Source organism: Equus caballus, chromosome 15 (genome assembly GCF_041296265.1).
Source record: "Equus caballus isolate H_3958 breed thoroughbred chromosome 15, TB-T2T, whole genome shotgun sequence".
Lineage (NCBI taxonomy): Eukaryota > Metazoa > Chordata > Mammalia > Perissodactyla > Equidae > Equus > Equus caballus.
In genome coordinates, this window is record NC_091698.1 from 10,651,441 (window position 1) to 10,668,163 (window position 16,723).

Here is a 16,723-nt window from a genome sequence, read left to right on the forward strand (position 1 = left end):
AAAAATGTTAGCTCAGGTCATTGGCCAAGCTCACACTCAGGCAGCTGGTTGGTTTTGACAACTAGGATGGTAGCAGAAATGGCCATTTGAGGTATGAATGTAATTTTTTTCCATTCCAAGAACCCATGTGCCCTGAGTTTAGAATTTGTTAACACCAATACCAAAGATGACCAAAAGCAAACAAATTATAAGTATAAATTCAACCAAAGTGCACTTCAATCTAAGAGCACATTTCATTATGGATTCTTAGGACCTAATGTGGGGAGTTCTGATGCTATATTCTCACCGGCTTTTGTCCCCACACAATGTGCCCCACAGAGATGATACCAGATATCACCATGATGAGTTAATTTTACTAAAGACCACTGATATCACAGAGACATCCCTACATACTCAGGGGTGCTAGCATCCTTCTCTGATGCCACACAGCAAGGAGAGAAATCTTGGCAATTGATAGTGCTCAGTCTTACTCCAGTAGCTGGGAGCCATAGGTTAATTTCCATTGTAGTATGTCCTTCTGAGACGCATACTCAAGAGGTCATTTTGGAAATGTTTGTGGGTACCAGAAGTGGTACCTACAGCATGCACAATCCCCAGTTAGCTTCATGAAGAGTATATTTTCCTTCCTTCCAAAGATTGTGCGTTTTTAACTTGACTCAGTGTCCTGTTTCTTAACTTTTATTTCTAGTCTTCCTTTTTTTTCTGCCCTATCCTGGGAACTTTCTTCAACATCTCAATGGAGGAATTTCCAAGACCCTTTCCAATAGTCATCATTCTCTACAAATGTCCAAACCAAATAAAAAGTAAAAATATTTTCAAAAGATAAATTTCATATATTTAATCAATTTAAATACTACAGAATTAAATATCACAATTTAAATATTTCAGAACTGTTCTAGCCTTATCACATAATTTTATTAATTTGAAGCAAGAAGAAAAAAATAGGATTCCATTCTTTATCAGTGAGATGTTAGATTACGAAAAATAAAGGAAGAAAAAATTTGTGCAATTTTATTTTTCTTTGTGATCCTATTTGCTTGTTGCTGAAGTGATTTACTGTTAGTTGCAGCTGTGGTTGTCATGTCTATGTTCACATTTTGGAAAAGTGTTTAATATTATAATTATTAATATTGTAAGAATGTCACTCTGCTTAATGTTTCATACCCCAAAGAAAATCAAAATGAAAAATAAAAAAATAAGGAGATATTGTCTCCAAGCCATATCTAGAATGTTCACCAATACTTGAGAGTAAATATTCACATATTGAAAGTGAATCTGCATATCATGACTAGATTGTAATAGTACCATCCTGCAGGTTGGACATGGTGGTAACCCATCAGTCATATCTCAAAAGGGCAGAGATGTCAGCAATGACACTGATGTAGGCAGTTAGCTCTTCAGCCTTTCACATTCTGAAGTCTAAGCTGATGAATGATTTGGGCTGAATACCAAGGCTGAAGCTGAACTTCAGAGCATCCTAATTTACAAGTCTTCTGCAAGGTACTCAAATTTGAGAAACAGTCTACACAGTAAAAAGGTACACTTAGGTACCATGTATATAAACAATGGAAATTTAGTTCTAAGAGACACATGTGAAAATGGTGGATGTGAAAGTGGTGCTGCGCCCCTGTTCTGAATGATGAGAAGAGGGAGAAGTATGATCTCAGGAAGAGGTTCTGTGTAAAGACAGAGAGTTGTCATGAACTTGTGTATTGGAGATAAAGGAAAGAGGCCTCGGTCACAGTTCTTGACTGGGCAGGGCACTGGAGACAGAGACACCTTTCAAGCTGTCTGTTGTAATATCTTCAGAGGATCTTTTATTATGTTTTGGACATTGGGTCCTGCTAGTAAGAGCCATTTTCAGTAGCTCAGTAGTAGGATTCAGCTCTGAAGCCTCTTGAAAAGAAACTGTTGCTAGAAGAAGTAATCACTGGGGAGTTGATAAATGACAGTGCCTATTAGTGTGGAAGTGATTTTGGCACCAAGCACTCTGAGTAATGAAAGCATTGCATCAGGCTTGGAGACCAAGTGTCCATGTTGGCAGGAGATATTGACCACAATTGGCATGTACCTCAAGGAATGCACTTTTGTCCTTCCCTCCTTCATGAGCCAAAGGCAAATACAGTGATTCCAAGGAATCTCTATAAGTAAGGCTAATCTGAAGACTACTTCATTGTCATTGCCTCAATATAGCTTATGACCTCCAAAAATTACACTTTGGAGAAACACTTGGCGTATTTCTATAAAAGTCTATACATTAGCTAATAAATCATATTGGATTTTTTTATTAAACACTTTTTATTTTTCAGAGCAGTTTTTGGTTCACAGCAAAATTGAGAGGAAGATACAGAGATTTCCCATATAGCCCCTGCCCTAACACTTGCATAACCTCCCCTATTATCAACATCCCTGACCAGTGTGATACATTTGTTACAACTGATGAACTTACATTGACACACCATAGGCACCCAAACTCCCTAGTTTACTTTAAAGTTCTCTCTTGGCGTACCTTCTATGTGTTTGGACAAATGTATAATGTCAGGTATCCATCCTTATAGTATCATGCAGAGTTTCACTCCCCTAAACATCTTCTGAGCTTCACGCATTCATCTTCCCCCCAACTCTTTATATTGGGTTTTTAAATTATGAAATAAGATGAAGATAAATCTATCTTTAATTAGGCCATCTTCTTAAATTCTTTGCTTTTAAGAGATTTCTTATAGGCTAAATTATCTGCAGACAGAGTCTGCCATTAGAAGGAACTGGGTCCCCTTGGGACTCAAGGTTCTGAAAGTTCATCTATATTTGGAGCTATTTAACAAATCAATAAGAGAACAAACGTGATACATCTCATTATCATTTTCCAAACAGAAGATCTTATTCTACTTGGCTATATTTTTGAGCCCAGGCTATATTCTAGGGAACAAAGAATTTTATAATGTCATGCAATACTCTTAACTCTTTCATTGCCATGCCACTCTTGAACCCTGCAGCTTATCTTCAATTAATGTAGGTATGTAGGAGTAGATGGAAATCTTTTTATAAATATGCTTCTCTTTAATATAAGCATAATCATAAACCTCATATCTAACTTTCTAGATCACATATGTTAATGATAATTGATAAATAAAGGGGCGTCTTCCTGCCTCAAAGAAACTCTTTTCCTTTCACAGGACGTGAGTCTATTTTAGCGTACAAAATTTTTATTCCCAGTGTGACATAGATAAAGTGGCTGAGAATTGTCATTTTTAAATTTATGTTAAAAAATATAAACCCAGGTTGTTTTGTGTATTACAAATTTATTCATGTTCTTAATTAAAACAGTAACAACAGTACAGAACATTCATCTACTTAATCCTTCACTCATCATGTATAGTTTTTTGATATGTTTGTAAATATTCCACTCCTCTCCTTTTTTGGTTTAGACTAAAATTCCTGGACTCCTTGTGGAAATATATTACATTATCTTTTAAAGTTGAATATTGCCACATCCTGCAACATTTCAATTACATTTCTAGAGGACATGGTTAAAAATGTTCATAATTACTATTCATAGTAGTGAAATATTAATTGAGAGGATAATGGATGAAAAAATTTTGAAATTATCACGGAATAGAGTATATATAGAAGTGAAAATGAATCTACAACTATATTCAACAACTGATATAAAAGTTAGTAGCATTAAAGTGGATGAAAAAATAAAAACAACTCCTAGAAGTCTGCAGATAGTACGCTAAGTTCAGAACCAGGAAAAACTAAAAAGATACGTATGTGATAAAGATATTCTGTTTTTAGGAAGCAAGATAATTGCGCAATTAAAAAATCAGGAAATCGGTTATCTTTAAGGTGAGGCAGGGGGCAGGATATGGAAAAGGTTAAAAATTGATTTAATTATTGGTAATGGTAGGTAGATACCATATTGGGATAGTAGTAACCTTACAAATATTCATTATATTATTTAAATAAATGTAAAAGGCAATAATATAAAATGAATCAAACAAAATACAGTAAAAATGTTTGGAAATGAGTGAATTCTACAGTTGGAATTCTATTATAAGAATCACTTTCTTCTGCTTGTCTGTTGCCTCTGCTTCATTTTGTGTTGGTTCCATTTTCTACATGGCTTTCTCCACTCATGGTAAGATTACGAAGAGTTCCACATCTGTACTCTCAGAAACTCTATTAGGAAAAAAAAAAAAGACTTTTCTCAATAGTTCAAGAAAAGTACTGAGATTGCATCTTATTTGCCAATAGATACATGACCCAATCATTACAACCTGGGGAAATGCTTTCTGATTGACCACACAAGAATGATACCCATCTTTGGGAGATAGCACTGCTCATACCTTATGTAATGAAAAGGGAGAAATTGTGGTTTCTCAGAAGAAAATCAACTTGCAGTTACTCCAAGAAGGAAAATGGACTTGTGTCCAGCAAAAACAATCAATTCAAGGCCTATAAGATAGTTTTTTGTAACTCATCTTTAGCATCCTTATGATGAAGGCAGGATAAATCTACAGAAGTATTTAGATATTTTTATAGCAAAACAAATATACACCAAAGGTTGAATACATCCTTCTTTGAGGGCTGTACTCCACACCACAGCATGAGAAATATCATACTCTATTATAAGAACAACCTGACATTTTCAGTGTCCCAGCTGATGTCTCCCAGGGCTGTTGATTCTAAATGGTTTTGAGGCACATAAATGACAGGGATTCCTAAAGGAGTATTTGTTGTGTCCCAAGACCTGACCTCACATCTACCTCTGTCCTAAATTAGTGGTTTTAGTGTAGTTCAGAGAGAATCTCAACCTATTTCTTTAACCATTACATAGGTAATTTTTCAGAAAAGGTAATTTCAAATTATTACTCAAGTTATTTTCAATTAGGCTTGAATTGTTTTAATCATTCATTCACCTAGTAAACAATTGATAATTTGAAGCACAATGTGAACTGTTGTTTATGAATATTTGCTATTGTAGATATGCTGGAGAACAGGATAGTCACGAACCCTACCCTCAATGACTATCTAAAATTTCCAGAACTCAGTAAGAGTTTGAAGAATAAAATAGGATTTTTTCCCTGGTTTCTGGTCTTTATGCAACATTTTCCTATTTTTAATTTCTCAATGATCGATCATTTCATTCAGGATGTTCATGTATCTGAGTTTTAGACACTAGTACTCATGTGGCCTTCTTATGCAGAAGATTCACTCATTTTTTCCTGAAAGTCTAATCCTTTGGATTTCAAATCACTGTGCTTTCATGATTTTACTCATGATCCTTTAAGCATGCTTCTTAAGAGTCTTCAGAAATTCTTTTAAATGTTCATGAAACTCTACATTTTGTCATTTACTCACTTCTCCAAATTATCTATTTTCTTTGGGTGACCTCACTCAATCTCATGATTTAAACTATCATTTACCAGTAATGATTTCACAATCTAGTTCTACAGCCCTAACTTGAGATTCACAATTTAAAAAATAGCCAAATGTCTACTGAACATTTTCCCTTGTATATCCTATGACTACCAGACCCTGTCATCATTGCCCTAATATTCTAATCTCCCCAAGCTGAGATACCACTGCTAGCCATTAGAAATTTTTTTCATCCTCATCACTGTCTAGTACTACCAGGTTTTCAATTTGGGCTGGTGTCACGAAAATGTGTGGAAAGAAGACAAACCATGGAAAAAGAGAGTGATTAGATCTCCATATTGAACTTATTAAATATGCAATTGAGCAAGCTGCTTAACTTCTGTGAGTTTTAGTTTTTTTATATGAAATGTCATTGTTAAGACCTACTTCATTGAATAGTTATGTAAATGAAATGATATAACTTATGTAGGGTGATAAATAGAGTCTAATACACAAAATGTATTCAATAAATATTTGGTGAAGTAACAGTGTTTCAATAAAGTGTATTCCAAAATAAGTGTCTGTTTACTAACATTAATTAGAAAAACACATAGAATTGAATTAAAAAAATATGAGATATCTAATCAATGCTCAGTATGCATATTAATTCTCAGTATAAATCTGTTGTTCCTTCATGAAGGATGGCTATAGCACACAGAATAGAACTTCTCATTGCGGGACACCATACTGCCTTCCCTGGGTTGTACTTGCAGATAAATTACAAGAGCTAGGAAAGCGTCTCTCCTAATGCACAGAGGGGTAATTTAGGGAACTAGGTGGGAGCAGAGTAGTTTCCTGCTGATCTACTTCCTCTTCCACCAAAGAAACTGTTTTTCTTCTTCCTCTTCTCTATCACCCTCTCTGCCATCCATTTATGTTTTCCTCTTCTTCCCCTGATATCTTCGGTCAGCCTAACACACATAATACCTCTAAACCCTTGTTTGTATTTGGATACCGAGTATGAGGAGGGTTCACTTTCTCTTTTGTGGGCTAAATGGACAAATCAAAGTTAAATTTAATACAGCATTTGGGATGCTTCTGATTAGCAAAGAAAAGGAAACTTTAGGGCATACTACTCTCTAGGATGCTTATATTTTACATCATTATGTCAAAATATTCCCTCAGGAATTAAAACGGGGAATTTTTCTCCCAGTATTCTGTGGGATGGCTGCTTTCAAAAAGGGATGGAAAGACTTGACACTACTCTGGAGTATTCTAACAGGTAAGTGACAGGTTATTTACATCTTTGTACCCAGAAAGGCATCATTACAGAATAATGCAAATTAGTTTTTAAATATATTTTATGTGTGTTTATATTGCTCCTACTTCTTCTGATAAAGGAAGAGATAAAAGAATAATGTTTTTAAAAAATTTACTCTTAATATAGTAAATAAATAGAATGAAATATAAGCTTTAGAATAAACAGGTCTTTTGAACTCAACAAATATGTTATGTGCACAAAGTATGTGAAAAGCCACCATTGTTGTGTGTGGATACAAGGAGGAATTCCATTCCCCAAGGTTTACCTCAGATTCTTGAGATGGCAGAGTAAAAAAGTTCACAAATGCTTCTCATGTAAGGTAGCTGAGCAAGATAAGTCCTCACTATGGGCATGAAAAGTTAGAAAAGACTATGCCTGATTAGAGCTTAGAGAAAAGGTTAACAGAGGTAGTGACCTTCACATAGCTTCTGCAGAATGTCATCTCCAAGTGACAGCTTTAAATATAATGTTGTTCGTTACAGTATAGAATTACAAATCTCTGCATGTTTCTAAAATGACATCATAAGAACAGAATTTGCAGTTTACATGCATCTCAGATTTAGTTTGAAAAACTGAATAACTGCTACTCATGGAAAATTCAGAAATGACAATATGGAGGCTAAAAACTATGTAAAGAAGAAGAAAGGTAATGTCCCATATGTGTGGGAGGGGAGCTTTTTATCATTCTTTAATTTGGTCTTTTGAGGGATAAAGAATCTTGGGTCAACCTGTTAACCTTCCAGCAGTAAATGGTGAATTTTGCATATACATAAAATGAGATTCTCCCAAAGATAGAATTCTAGTGTAACAAAATAAGCGAGGGTTGAGTAGTTTAAGAGAGAGTTGTTAAGGAGAGTAAAGATTCTTACTGTGGCCTCTGCAATAAAACAGATGGGATAGGTTAGAAAGATCCACCTAAAACTCTATTCCACCCTCATCTATTTTCCACCTTTATCTCTCTGCTTTTCTTTCAGCTCTTTTCTGTTACCTCCACATCCAACACATTGTTTATTGTTGTTTTGACAAATTTAGCCATTCTAAGTTTGGCTAAACTTGTTTCAGGTAAGTACAACAGTTATTAAGATGTGCTATTTTATTAGTGTTGTCTTCAGATCATTGTTACCCATTTTTTGTGTCAGATTCCTTTGAGAACCTGATGAAAGGTGTTAACATACCTCTGGAAAAAAATCTACATATGATCATCCACAAAGACATGAACAAAAACATAATCAATATCAGGAGGATATGACACATGTCAAGGCTCTCCTCGTATTCTGTAAGGGCCAAGGATTCATGATAAAAAAAATAGTTAAATGCTAAGATGATCATTTTTGTGGGTATCAGGGTCTCAAATCTTGCATGGCCATGTGGTGCTGTTCAGACTACACCATCTTCTACTCCAGATTGTGGAGATGATTTACTAAGTTATTTAAAATTCATTTCAGTTTTTTTTTCTGAATTTATAAATTGGGAGTATGTTTGTCTACCATGCATAATAGATAGAAGGCCACAGAAGATTAATGATGTGAATGCATTTTGTAACCAGAATAGCACTAAACCAATCAGATAAATATATTAAGAAGTAATTGAGAAGATTCAATTTAAAAACATTTACTCAGCACCTACATTGTACAAGGCATTGAGTTTTGAACTGTGGAGAATAAAATCTGAGAATACATAATTTTCAAAGATTTTTATTCCAAAAAGGATGCTAAAGAGAGAGCACATATAAGTGAGTTTAACTAATATTATAAGAAAAGCTATCAAAGAAGCCCTTAGGGAACAGGAGAGAGAATTTCTTTTATCATAAAGCAGTCACTGAAGGCCACCAGAGAAGGTTTCTTAGCAGTTGGGTCCTGGAGTTTTGGGACAGTTGAAGTAGTTAGAAATGAAGTGACATTCTAAGAAGGAAGGAGACTATTGATTGAACTGCTGACTAAATATTTATGAGAACTCATAATTATTAATAAATTAATGAAAATATATTTATTTATAATTCTTAATTTATCTTAAACAATATATGTGCAGATGTATAAATAAACTTGTTCCTACGGCAAGCCCCATGACCAAGGGATTAAAGTTCCACGTACTCCACTTCAGTAGCCCAGGTTTGTGGGTTTGGATCCTGGACCTGGACCTATTCTACTCATCAGCCATGCTGTGGAAGCATTGCATATACAAAAATAGAGGAACACTGGCACACATGTTAGCTCAAGGTCAATCTTCCTCAAACAAAAAATGATACCTCTACCATTGGCAACAGATGTTAGCTCAGGGTAAATATTACTTAGCAAAACAATAAAATAAAATAAACTTGTTCTATAAATGAACATTCTAATGGGGTTGATAGCACAAATCAAAAGTCATACACTCAAAGTAGTGGCCACAATTATGGGACTTAATTTCAAGTACAAATATTTCATGATTGCTCACTCTTTCAAGTTAAGAATGAAAGAATGAGCTTATTGTTTTGATTAAGATACTAAGGATCAGTTTCCTCATAGTTGAAGGTCTTTGTCAAAAGTTTCATAGTGCAAAGAGAGTTTTTTAAAAATCTGGTATCCTAATATAAATTACTTAATCAGACACTTTCCTGAGAGTAGTTTTTTATTTGGAGGAACATAAGGTATATTTCAAGTGGGCTCAGGAGAAGAAAGTTTACCAATCGAGAGGAAAAGATGTACAAGGGAAATTTGCATCTGTTTAGTCTATCATAGTTGTGCTTTGGCTACTTACAACTTTCAAGACAGTGTATTGAAGGATTGAAGAGGAACACAATGAGATACGTAAGTCTTCCAAATTTTTTACTTGTATATAGTCCCTTTCAAAATTATCTTGAAAAGAATGATGTAGATAAAAAGTTTTCTTCTTAGAAGTGAAGGCAGTGATAGTATTCCTTTCTAAGTTTGAAAAAAGAGAAATATTCATTGAAATAAATTAAATTTCAAAGTCAAATCATCAGTGACTTAGCCAGGACAGAAATAAATTGAATGAAGTCAGTTACTGACTGCCCACTACTCCTGTTGTCTAAAATTATATCTCCTTCCCTCCTCTGAATCTCTGGTTTGTTACAAGAACAAAGGAGTTTTCAGGTGCTTGGATAATACAAACTCTACTAGAGATTACAACCATCATCTGATCCTTTGTGAACTGCGTGGTGTCCTCCCAAAATCATTTCAGATGTAAATTGTTTAAGTTAAATGCTTGAATTATGAAAACAAGAACTGTTGAGTTATAACACCCCCCTTTCATTTATATGCAACCTTAGGGACTTTGGGTCCTCTAAGGGGTGTCTTTCAGAAATGGGAAAAAGAAAAAAGTAGAAATAAGGATATTTGAGATATTGCCAACTATTAAGGAATATTCACTTCTCTACATTAGTATATATTAAATACTAAATATCATAAGAGCACCACAAGGTAATATCATATTTTTTAGAGGATATATGTACTTCCTGTTTCTCTTTTCAAGCTCTAATATCTGGAAATTAGCATCCATGAGGGGAAGCATAATATATATTAAAAAATAGACATTTCTAGAATTATGTGTAACAAATATACAATGATAAATATATGTGTAAAGAAGATATTATTTATGCGTAGGGGGTGGGGTATAATTTTCCATTTATATTATGAACTTCCAAAAGTAGTCAGATATATCCAAAATCCCAAGTGATACACCATCCAAGCATGGATGCCAATTTATTAAATATGGAAAAATAATGAAATTAATAATAAAATGGAGCCACATTACAAACTGTGGAACAAAGTGTTGAGGTGAGTTACTAAGAAGCAACAGCTAAAATGCCCATGATAAGGAACATTTATTTTTGTTAAAATATTCCATAACATCGTATATCACACTATATGTTACACATACCACCATGAATTAATTCCCTTATTTTTTGCAGATGAACCATTTCACACTCCTTCTTCTCATTCAAGAAATCATGCAGCTGAATAATAATGTGACTGAGTTCATTCTGCTTGGGTTAACCCAGGAACCTGTTAGGAAGAAAATAGTGTTTGTCACTTTCTTACTTATCTATTTTGGGACTTTGCTGGGTAACTTTCTGATTATTGCTACCATCAAGACCAGCCGGGCACTTGGAAGTCCAATGTACTTCTTCCTTTTCCACTTAGCTTTATCTGATACCTTCCTCTCTATATCCATAGGCCCTAGAATGATTGTGGATGCCCTTTTGAAGAAGACCACTATCTCTTTCAATGAGTGCATGATCCAAGTCTTTTCATCACATTTCTTTGGCTGCCTGGAGATCTTCATCCTAATTATCATGGCTGTTGACCGCTATGTGGCCATCTGTAAGCCCCTACGCTACACGATCATCATGAGCCATCAAGTCTGTGGTGCATTGGGGGTTGTGGCTTGGGTGGGGTCCTGTGTACATTCTTCAGCTCAGATTTTTCTGGCCTTGAATTTCCCCTTCTGTGGTCCCAATGTGATTGATCACTATTTCTGTGACTTGCAGCCTTTGTTGAAACTTGCCTGTGCAGACACCTATGTGGTCAATCTACTCTTGGTGTCCAACAGTGGGGCCATTTGTACAGTGAGTTTTGTCATGGTGATGTTCTCCTATGTTATCATCTTGCGTTCTCTGATAAACCACAGTGCTGAAGGAAGGAAAAAAGCCCTCTCGACCTGCATTTCTCATATCATCGTGGTCATCTTGTTCTTCGGTCCTTGTATATTTATATACACACAGCCTGCAACCACCTTCTCCATGGACAAGATGATAGCTGTGTTTTATACAATTGGAACACCTTTGTTCAAACCTCTGATTTATACACTGAGAAATGCAGAAGTGAAAAATGCCATGAGGAAAGTATGGAACATGAAGTTGATCTCAGGTGACAAATGATGAATAGAAGTTTCAAATTTTCTTTATAATTAGGATTGATCAAAAAAGTCCATAGAGAACATCATCCTCTTATTGTAGAGTTAACATAATCCTAAAGTGGGACATAAGAATTGGTTTCTTCAAGAAGATAGGCAATATGAACTCATATACTGATTAGCATTGAGTCAGTTTTACATAAAATAGAGGCAGCCCCAGCTAGAAACAGTCATGTAAGACACATGCTTTACTCTGCCTCTCTTGCCTGCCTAATATCACTGTGTTTTGATCTAGTATTTTCTCTGCCTTTCCTCATATTGAGTCTTTGTGTTCTCTATTTATACTTACACTTCTACATGCTTATATCCACAGCTTGGCAAGGTTTCCTCCAAACTGTTCATTTATTAAGTACTGTGGGATCATAGTGTCTGATCATGGACCTTCAACTTGGTTGCACTTCCTGACTCAAAGAAAGCACCAGATTTAAATAATTATAGAAGCTTCATGTTGCAAAGGACAAGACATGTAATGTAGATAATCTCTCTTCTATGTGCTGTGGTTATACTTTGAATTATTCTCATATGTTACTTAGGTCCTTCTAGAAGAATGACAGAACACTGTGAGAGCATTCACCCTTCTGAAGGAGTCTTTTTTATCTTAGGAAGGTTCTCATTATTTAGGTTATACTCAATATTATTCTGTTTGTAAAATTTACTTTTTGCTCCTAAAATGATCCATTCTAATTTTGGGAAAGTTTTAAGTTTTCTCTTGAATCATGCCAATTATAATAATTTGTTCATAAGATTAGGCTTTTATGATTATGGAATAGATGGCCCAATTTAATATGGATATATTTATATGGCCTAGAAGAGTATATGCAGTTGATAGTAGGGAACATGAAAATAAGAATTGATTAAAGAAAGAATATTGTAACCCAGAGGAGGATTTTTAGGCTTTGGAGCAGAAGAGTTACATCACTGATATGAATAATTTTAGTTAGATTTAATATAATCCAGAAAAGAGAGTAATTTGAATGAGACTGAGATATTTGAATGAAAATTATGTTTACGCAATGGAGATGGATATCACCATTTGTCACCCTTCATCAACACCACAGACATTGTATGAACCCCAAGAATCTTCTGATTTCAATTTCTCTTCTTATTTGTATTTTTATCCATAGAGAAAATTCAATGAGTATTTTTGTTTATTTGGAACTTCTACCTCTATTTATAAATTACTTAATTATACTAAGATTACTAGTTTTATATTAATTTTATTGTACCAGGAACTTTAGAATTTCTTTAGCTTGAGAAAATGATCTATTTCTCCATGTGGGAATGTAAAAGTGTGAATTCCACAATAAACTCTAGTGACATATATACATCACTTTTTTCATATTCTATGAATTTCAAGGCTCCTTCATCTCAAGGATTTATTATTGATCACAGCTGCTGGAGTTTGGTTCTGCTCTTGTAAGCTTTGCAAAATAGTCAATTCCACTTGGCATAGATTTAGCTGACGTCTTCTTCTATTTCAAGACAAAGTAATTATGAAAAGGGGTGTGTATTGGATCCAATTTAGGTGCCTCTGCAGATACACTCTATCTAATATGTCTGATGGACCTACTTTTAACACAGAGCTTCCATGCCCACTGTTGATGCATCTCCTGCCCACAGAGATTATGGTCTAATTTTTGTCCAGGATTTTATAATAAAGATGATAGAACGGTAAAGATGACTGAATATGCAACCTCACTAGGAATTTTTTGTTGAAGTCAGTATTCTGATAAGAAAAGAGTGGGACTCTGAGATCTAGACAGACATAATTGTGCAGGGAAGGGTGAAAACCATGAACTCACAAATTATCTTGCACCCTCCTGATTATCATAAGTAGCTTCCTCTCCATTGAAAGAGAGGAAAGAACAGTCTTCCTTAGCCTAGACACCATGCCATTACCTTATTTGAACAAGTTGTCATGCAATGGTATTTGCTTTCCTCGTGGGCTTCCTCCTATACCCCTTATTGCTTCCTACCAACGAACCAGGGGAAAGCTGCAAGAAAGTCTAAGCAAGAATGTGCATTCTTGCTCTAGGAGAAAATGAAATGCATGAGAAAATCGCAGGACTTTGCTGCTAACTACAAGTGTGAACCATGGGAGCACTTTATTATGGGAGATGTTAACACAGAATGGTAAAATATAAATCTTGAATTGAGCTCTATCCAATGGGGCTTTTTATGTAGACTCACATTATTGGAAATGCCTTGTCAAGTAACTATGTTGTTTGCTTTACTCACAGAACTATTTGTTAGATCTGTGGGAAAGAACTACAATACAGAGTTCCTAAAAGTATAAAAGACCCAATGGTTCACTTTTTTTAATCTTAGGTATTGACAGTATCTTAAATATCTGTACAATTCTTCTGTGTGGAAGCTTAGGAGTGAATATGATTTGAACTTAATTCATATCCAGAAGACCCTAAAGTAAATTTCTTGAAGAAATTAATTCCCAAAGTTTCTAGGTGGGAAATTTTTGAAGTGTGTCATCAGTATATCCATATTCAAGTGGAGATAAAACAAACTCAACTAAAAAATTGTGGGCTGACTAACAATGACAACTGTGGATTAAACATAGGTTATGTTTATTTGTTTATTTATTTTTATCTTTTTTACCATTAATTGAAATGTTTCTTACAAGTATTCTTAAAGACTTCTCTACATTCATTACAGAATGGTAAAACTTCCATTCACCAATATAACACTGTTCTCAATGCATTTTTTAAATTCTTTCTTTTCTAAAGGAATCATATTATAATATATAAATGTACCAACTTAACATATGCACCTTAAATTTACACCACGTTATATATCAGATATATTTCATCTAAAAAAAAGCACAGGTTCTTTGTAAAAGGGCTGTTGTGTAGATTAATCTTGACTCAAATTTTGGTGGAACTAAAGTAAGCTTGATGGGCAGAGGAAGGAATCATATGTAAAATTCCCTAAATAAAAATTTATTGACTTTAATCAGCCATACGAAATGATGAAATTCAGCCATTTTGTGACAACATGGATGGATCTTGAGGGTATTATGCTGAGTGAAGTAAGTCCGAGGGTGAAAGTCAAATTCCACATGATCCCACTCATAAGTAGAAGGTAAAAACAACGACAAGCAAACACATAGCATTGGAGATTGGATTGGTGGTTACCATAGGGGAAGGAGGGAGGGAAAAAGGGGTAATTAGGTTCACATGTGAGGGGATGGAATATAATTGGTTTTCGGGTGGTGAACATGATGTAATCTATACAGAATTTTTAAATATATTATGATGTACATCCACAAATAAATAAATAAATACGGAAAAATTTAGGTGTTAATCACTATAAACTTCCCTCTTACCAATACTTTTGGGACATCCCATAATTCTTGGTATGTTATATTTTCATTTTAATTTGTATAGACATTTTCCAGTTTCCCTTTGATTTCCTCTTTTGCTCAATGGTTATTCAAGAGTGTTTTATTTTAATTTCAATGAATTTGTGAATTTTTCTCTTTTCTCTTGTTATTGATTTCTTGTTTCACTCCACTGTGCTCAGAAAAGATATTTGGAATGATTTCAATCTTCTTAAGTTTGTTAAGACTTATTTCGTGCCCTAACATATGGTCTATCATGAAGAAAATTCTGTGTGCTCTTTAAAAGAATATGTGTATTGCTGCTGTTGGTGGAATGTTCTGGATGTGTCTGTTAGGTTCATCTCACCAATAGTGTTGTTCTAGTCTGTTGTTTCCTTATTGATTTTCTGTTTAAATGTTCTGTCCATTTTTGTAAGTGGGATACCAATATCTTCTATTGTTGTTGTATTCCTGTGTATCTATCCCTTTAGTTCCATCAATATTCACTTTGTGTATTTTGATGCTATGATTTCGGATGCATATATATTTATATTTGTCATAATTTCCTATGGAAATGACTCTTTGTCATTTGTAATGACTTTCTTTGTCTCTTTTGCCTATTTTATATTTGATAATAGTTTAGTCATCCTGCCCTCTACTGGTTAGCAATTACATGGAATATCTTACTCCATCATTTCATTTTCAGTCTATGAGTGTTCTTAAATTTAAAATAGGTCTCCTGTAGATAGCATATAGTTAGATTTTTTTAAAAAATTTTTAACAGTGTGGAGCTTCCTCAAAACATTAAAAGTGGAACTACCATATGATCCAGCAATTCCACTTCTTGATATTTATCCAAAAAAAGCAAAAACGCTAATTCAAAATGATATATGCACCTACATGTTCATTGCAGCATTATTTACAATAGCCAAGATATGGAAACAACATAAGCGATTGAAGGGATAAAGAAGATGTGGCATATATATGCAAATATATGCAAATTATCCACGACCAATGACATCATTTAAGTTAATGCTTGCATTTATATAATAATATCACAATTAAGGGTTGTTTTTACACAGAAAACACATCTTATATATATTCATTAATGGTATTTATATAGCATAGAAGAGTAAACTGTAAAAAACTTGGGGATATAACTATGTGGCTTAATAATATATACTTCTATTACATAATAAATTAGTATAAATAATTCAAATAAAATATTTTAAATCATGGTGATATGTCAAATTTTCCCTTGTGAATATAACTTTTTAAAATAGACTTTATTTTTTAGTGCAGTTTTAGGCTTACAGAAAAGTTTCAAAAAAGTACAGAGAGTTCCCACATATCTTCTCTGTCGCCCTCAGCTTCCCCATTTACTGACATATTGCATCAGTTTGCTACATTTGTTACATTGGTAAACCAATATTGTCACACTTGTACTAAAGTTCATAGTTTACGTTAGGGCTTACACTTTGTATTGTACAGTTTTATGGGGTTTGGGTTATTCATTATGTCATGTTTCCATCATTCCAGTATCATAAATATTTGTTCTCCTTCACTAAAAATGACTTGTCCTCCATCTATTCATCTCTTCTCCTCTCTCGTTGAATCCCTAGCAATGACTGGTTTTTTACAGTTCCCACATTTTGCCTTTTTCAGAAAGGAAATTTATAATTCACAACTGTCATGTAAATATTGCCATTTTGAAACATAAATATCCTTCTTAAGGTTATCTCATTCATTATTTTATTCTATTAATATTTTAAAATTCAGTAACATCAATTGATTAC

The 16,723-nt window shown here is 34.2% G+C and overlaps 1 protein-coding gene and 1 non-coding gene across 2 annotated transcripts; both read left to right on the forward strand.

The window, feature by feature from the left end:
* The first annotated feature begins 10,628 nt into the window (after positions 1-10,628).
* LOC138917725 (olfactory receptor 4C16-like) lies at positions 10,629-11,558 on the forward strand. The gene has a single exon (XM_070235923.1). The coding sequence runs from the start codon at positions 10,629-10,631 to the stop codon at positions 11,556-11,558; it is 930 nt and encodes a 309-aa protein (XP_070092024.1).
* Positions 11,559-13,744: 2,186 nt separating this feature from the next.
* LOC111769138 (small nucleolar RNA SNORA18) lies at positions 13,745-13,874 on the forward strand. The gene has a single exon (XR_002801934.2). It is a non-coding gene; the product is annotated as a small nucleolar RNA SNORA18 (small nucleolar RNA).
* The last annotated feature ends 2,849 nt before the right edge of the window (positions 13,875-16,723 follow it).

What these genes read in the sequence shown, in the direction of transcription:
- LOC138917725 (XM_070235923.1), top strand. Translation starts at nt 10,629, where the DNA reads ATGCAGCTGAATAATAATGTGACTGAGTTCATTCTGCTTGGGTTAACC.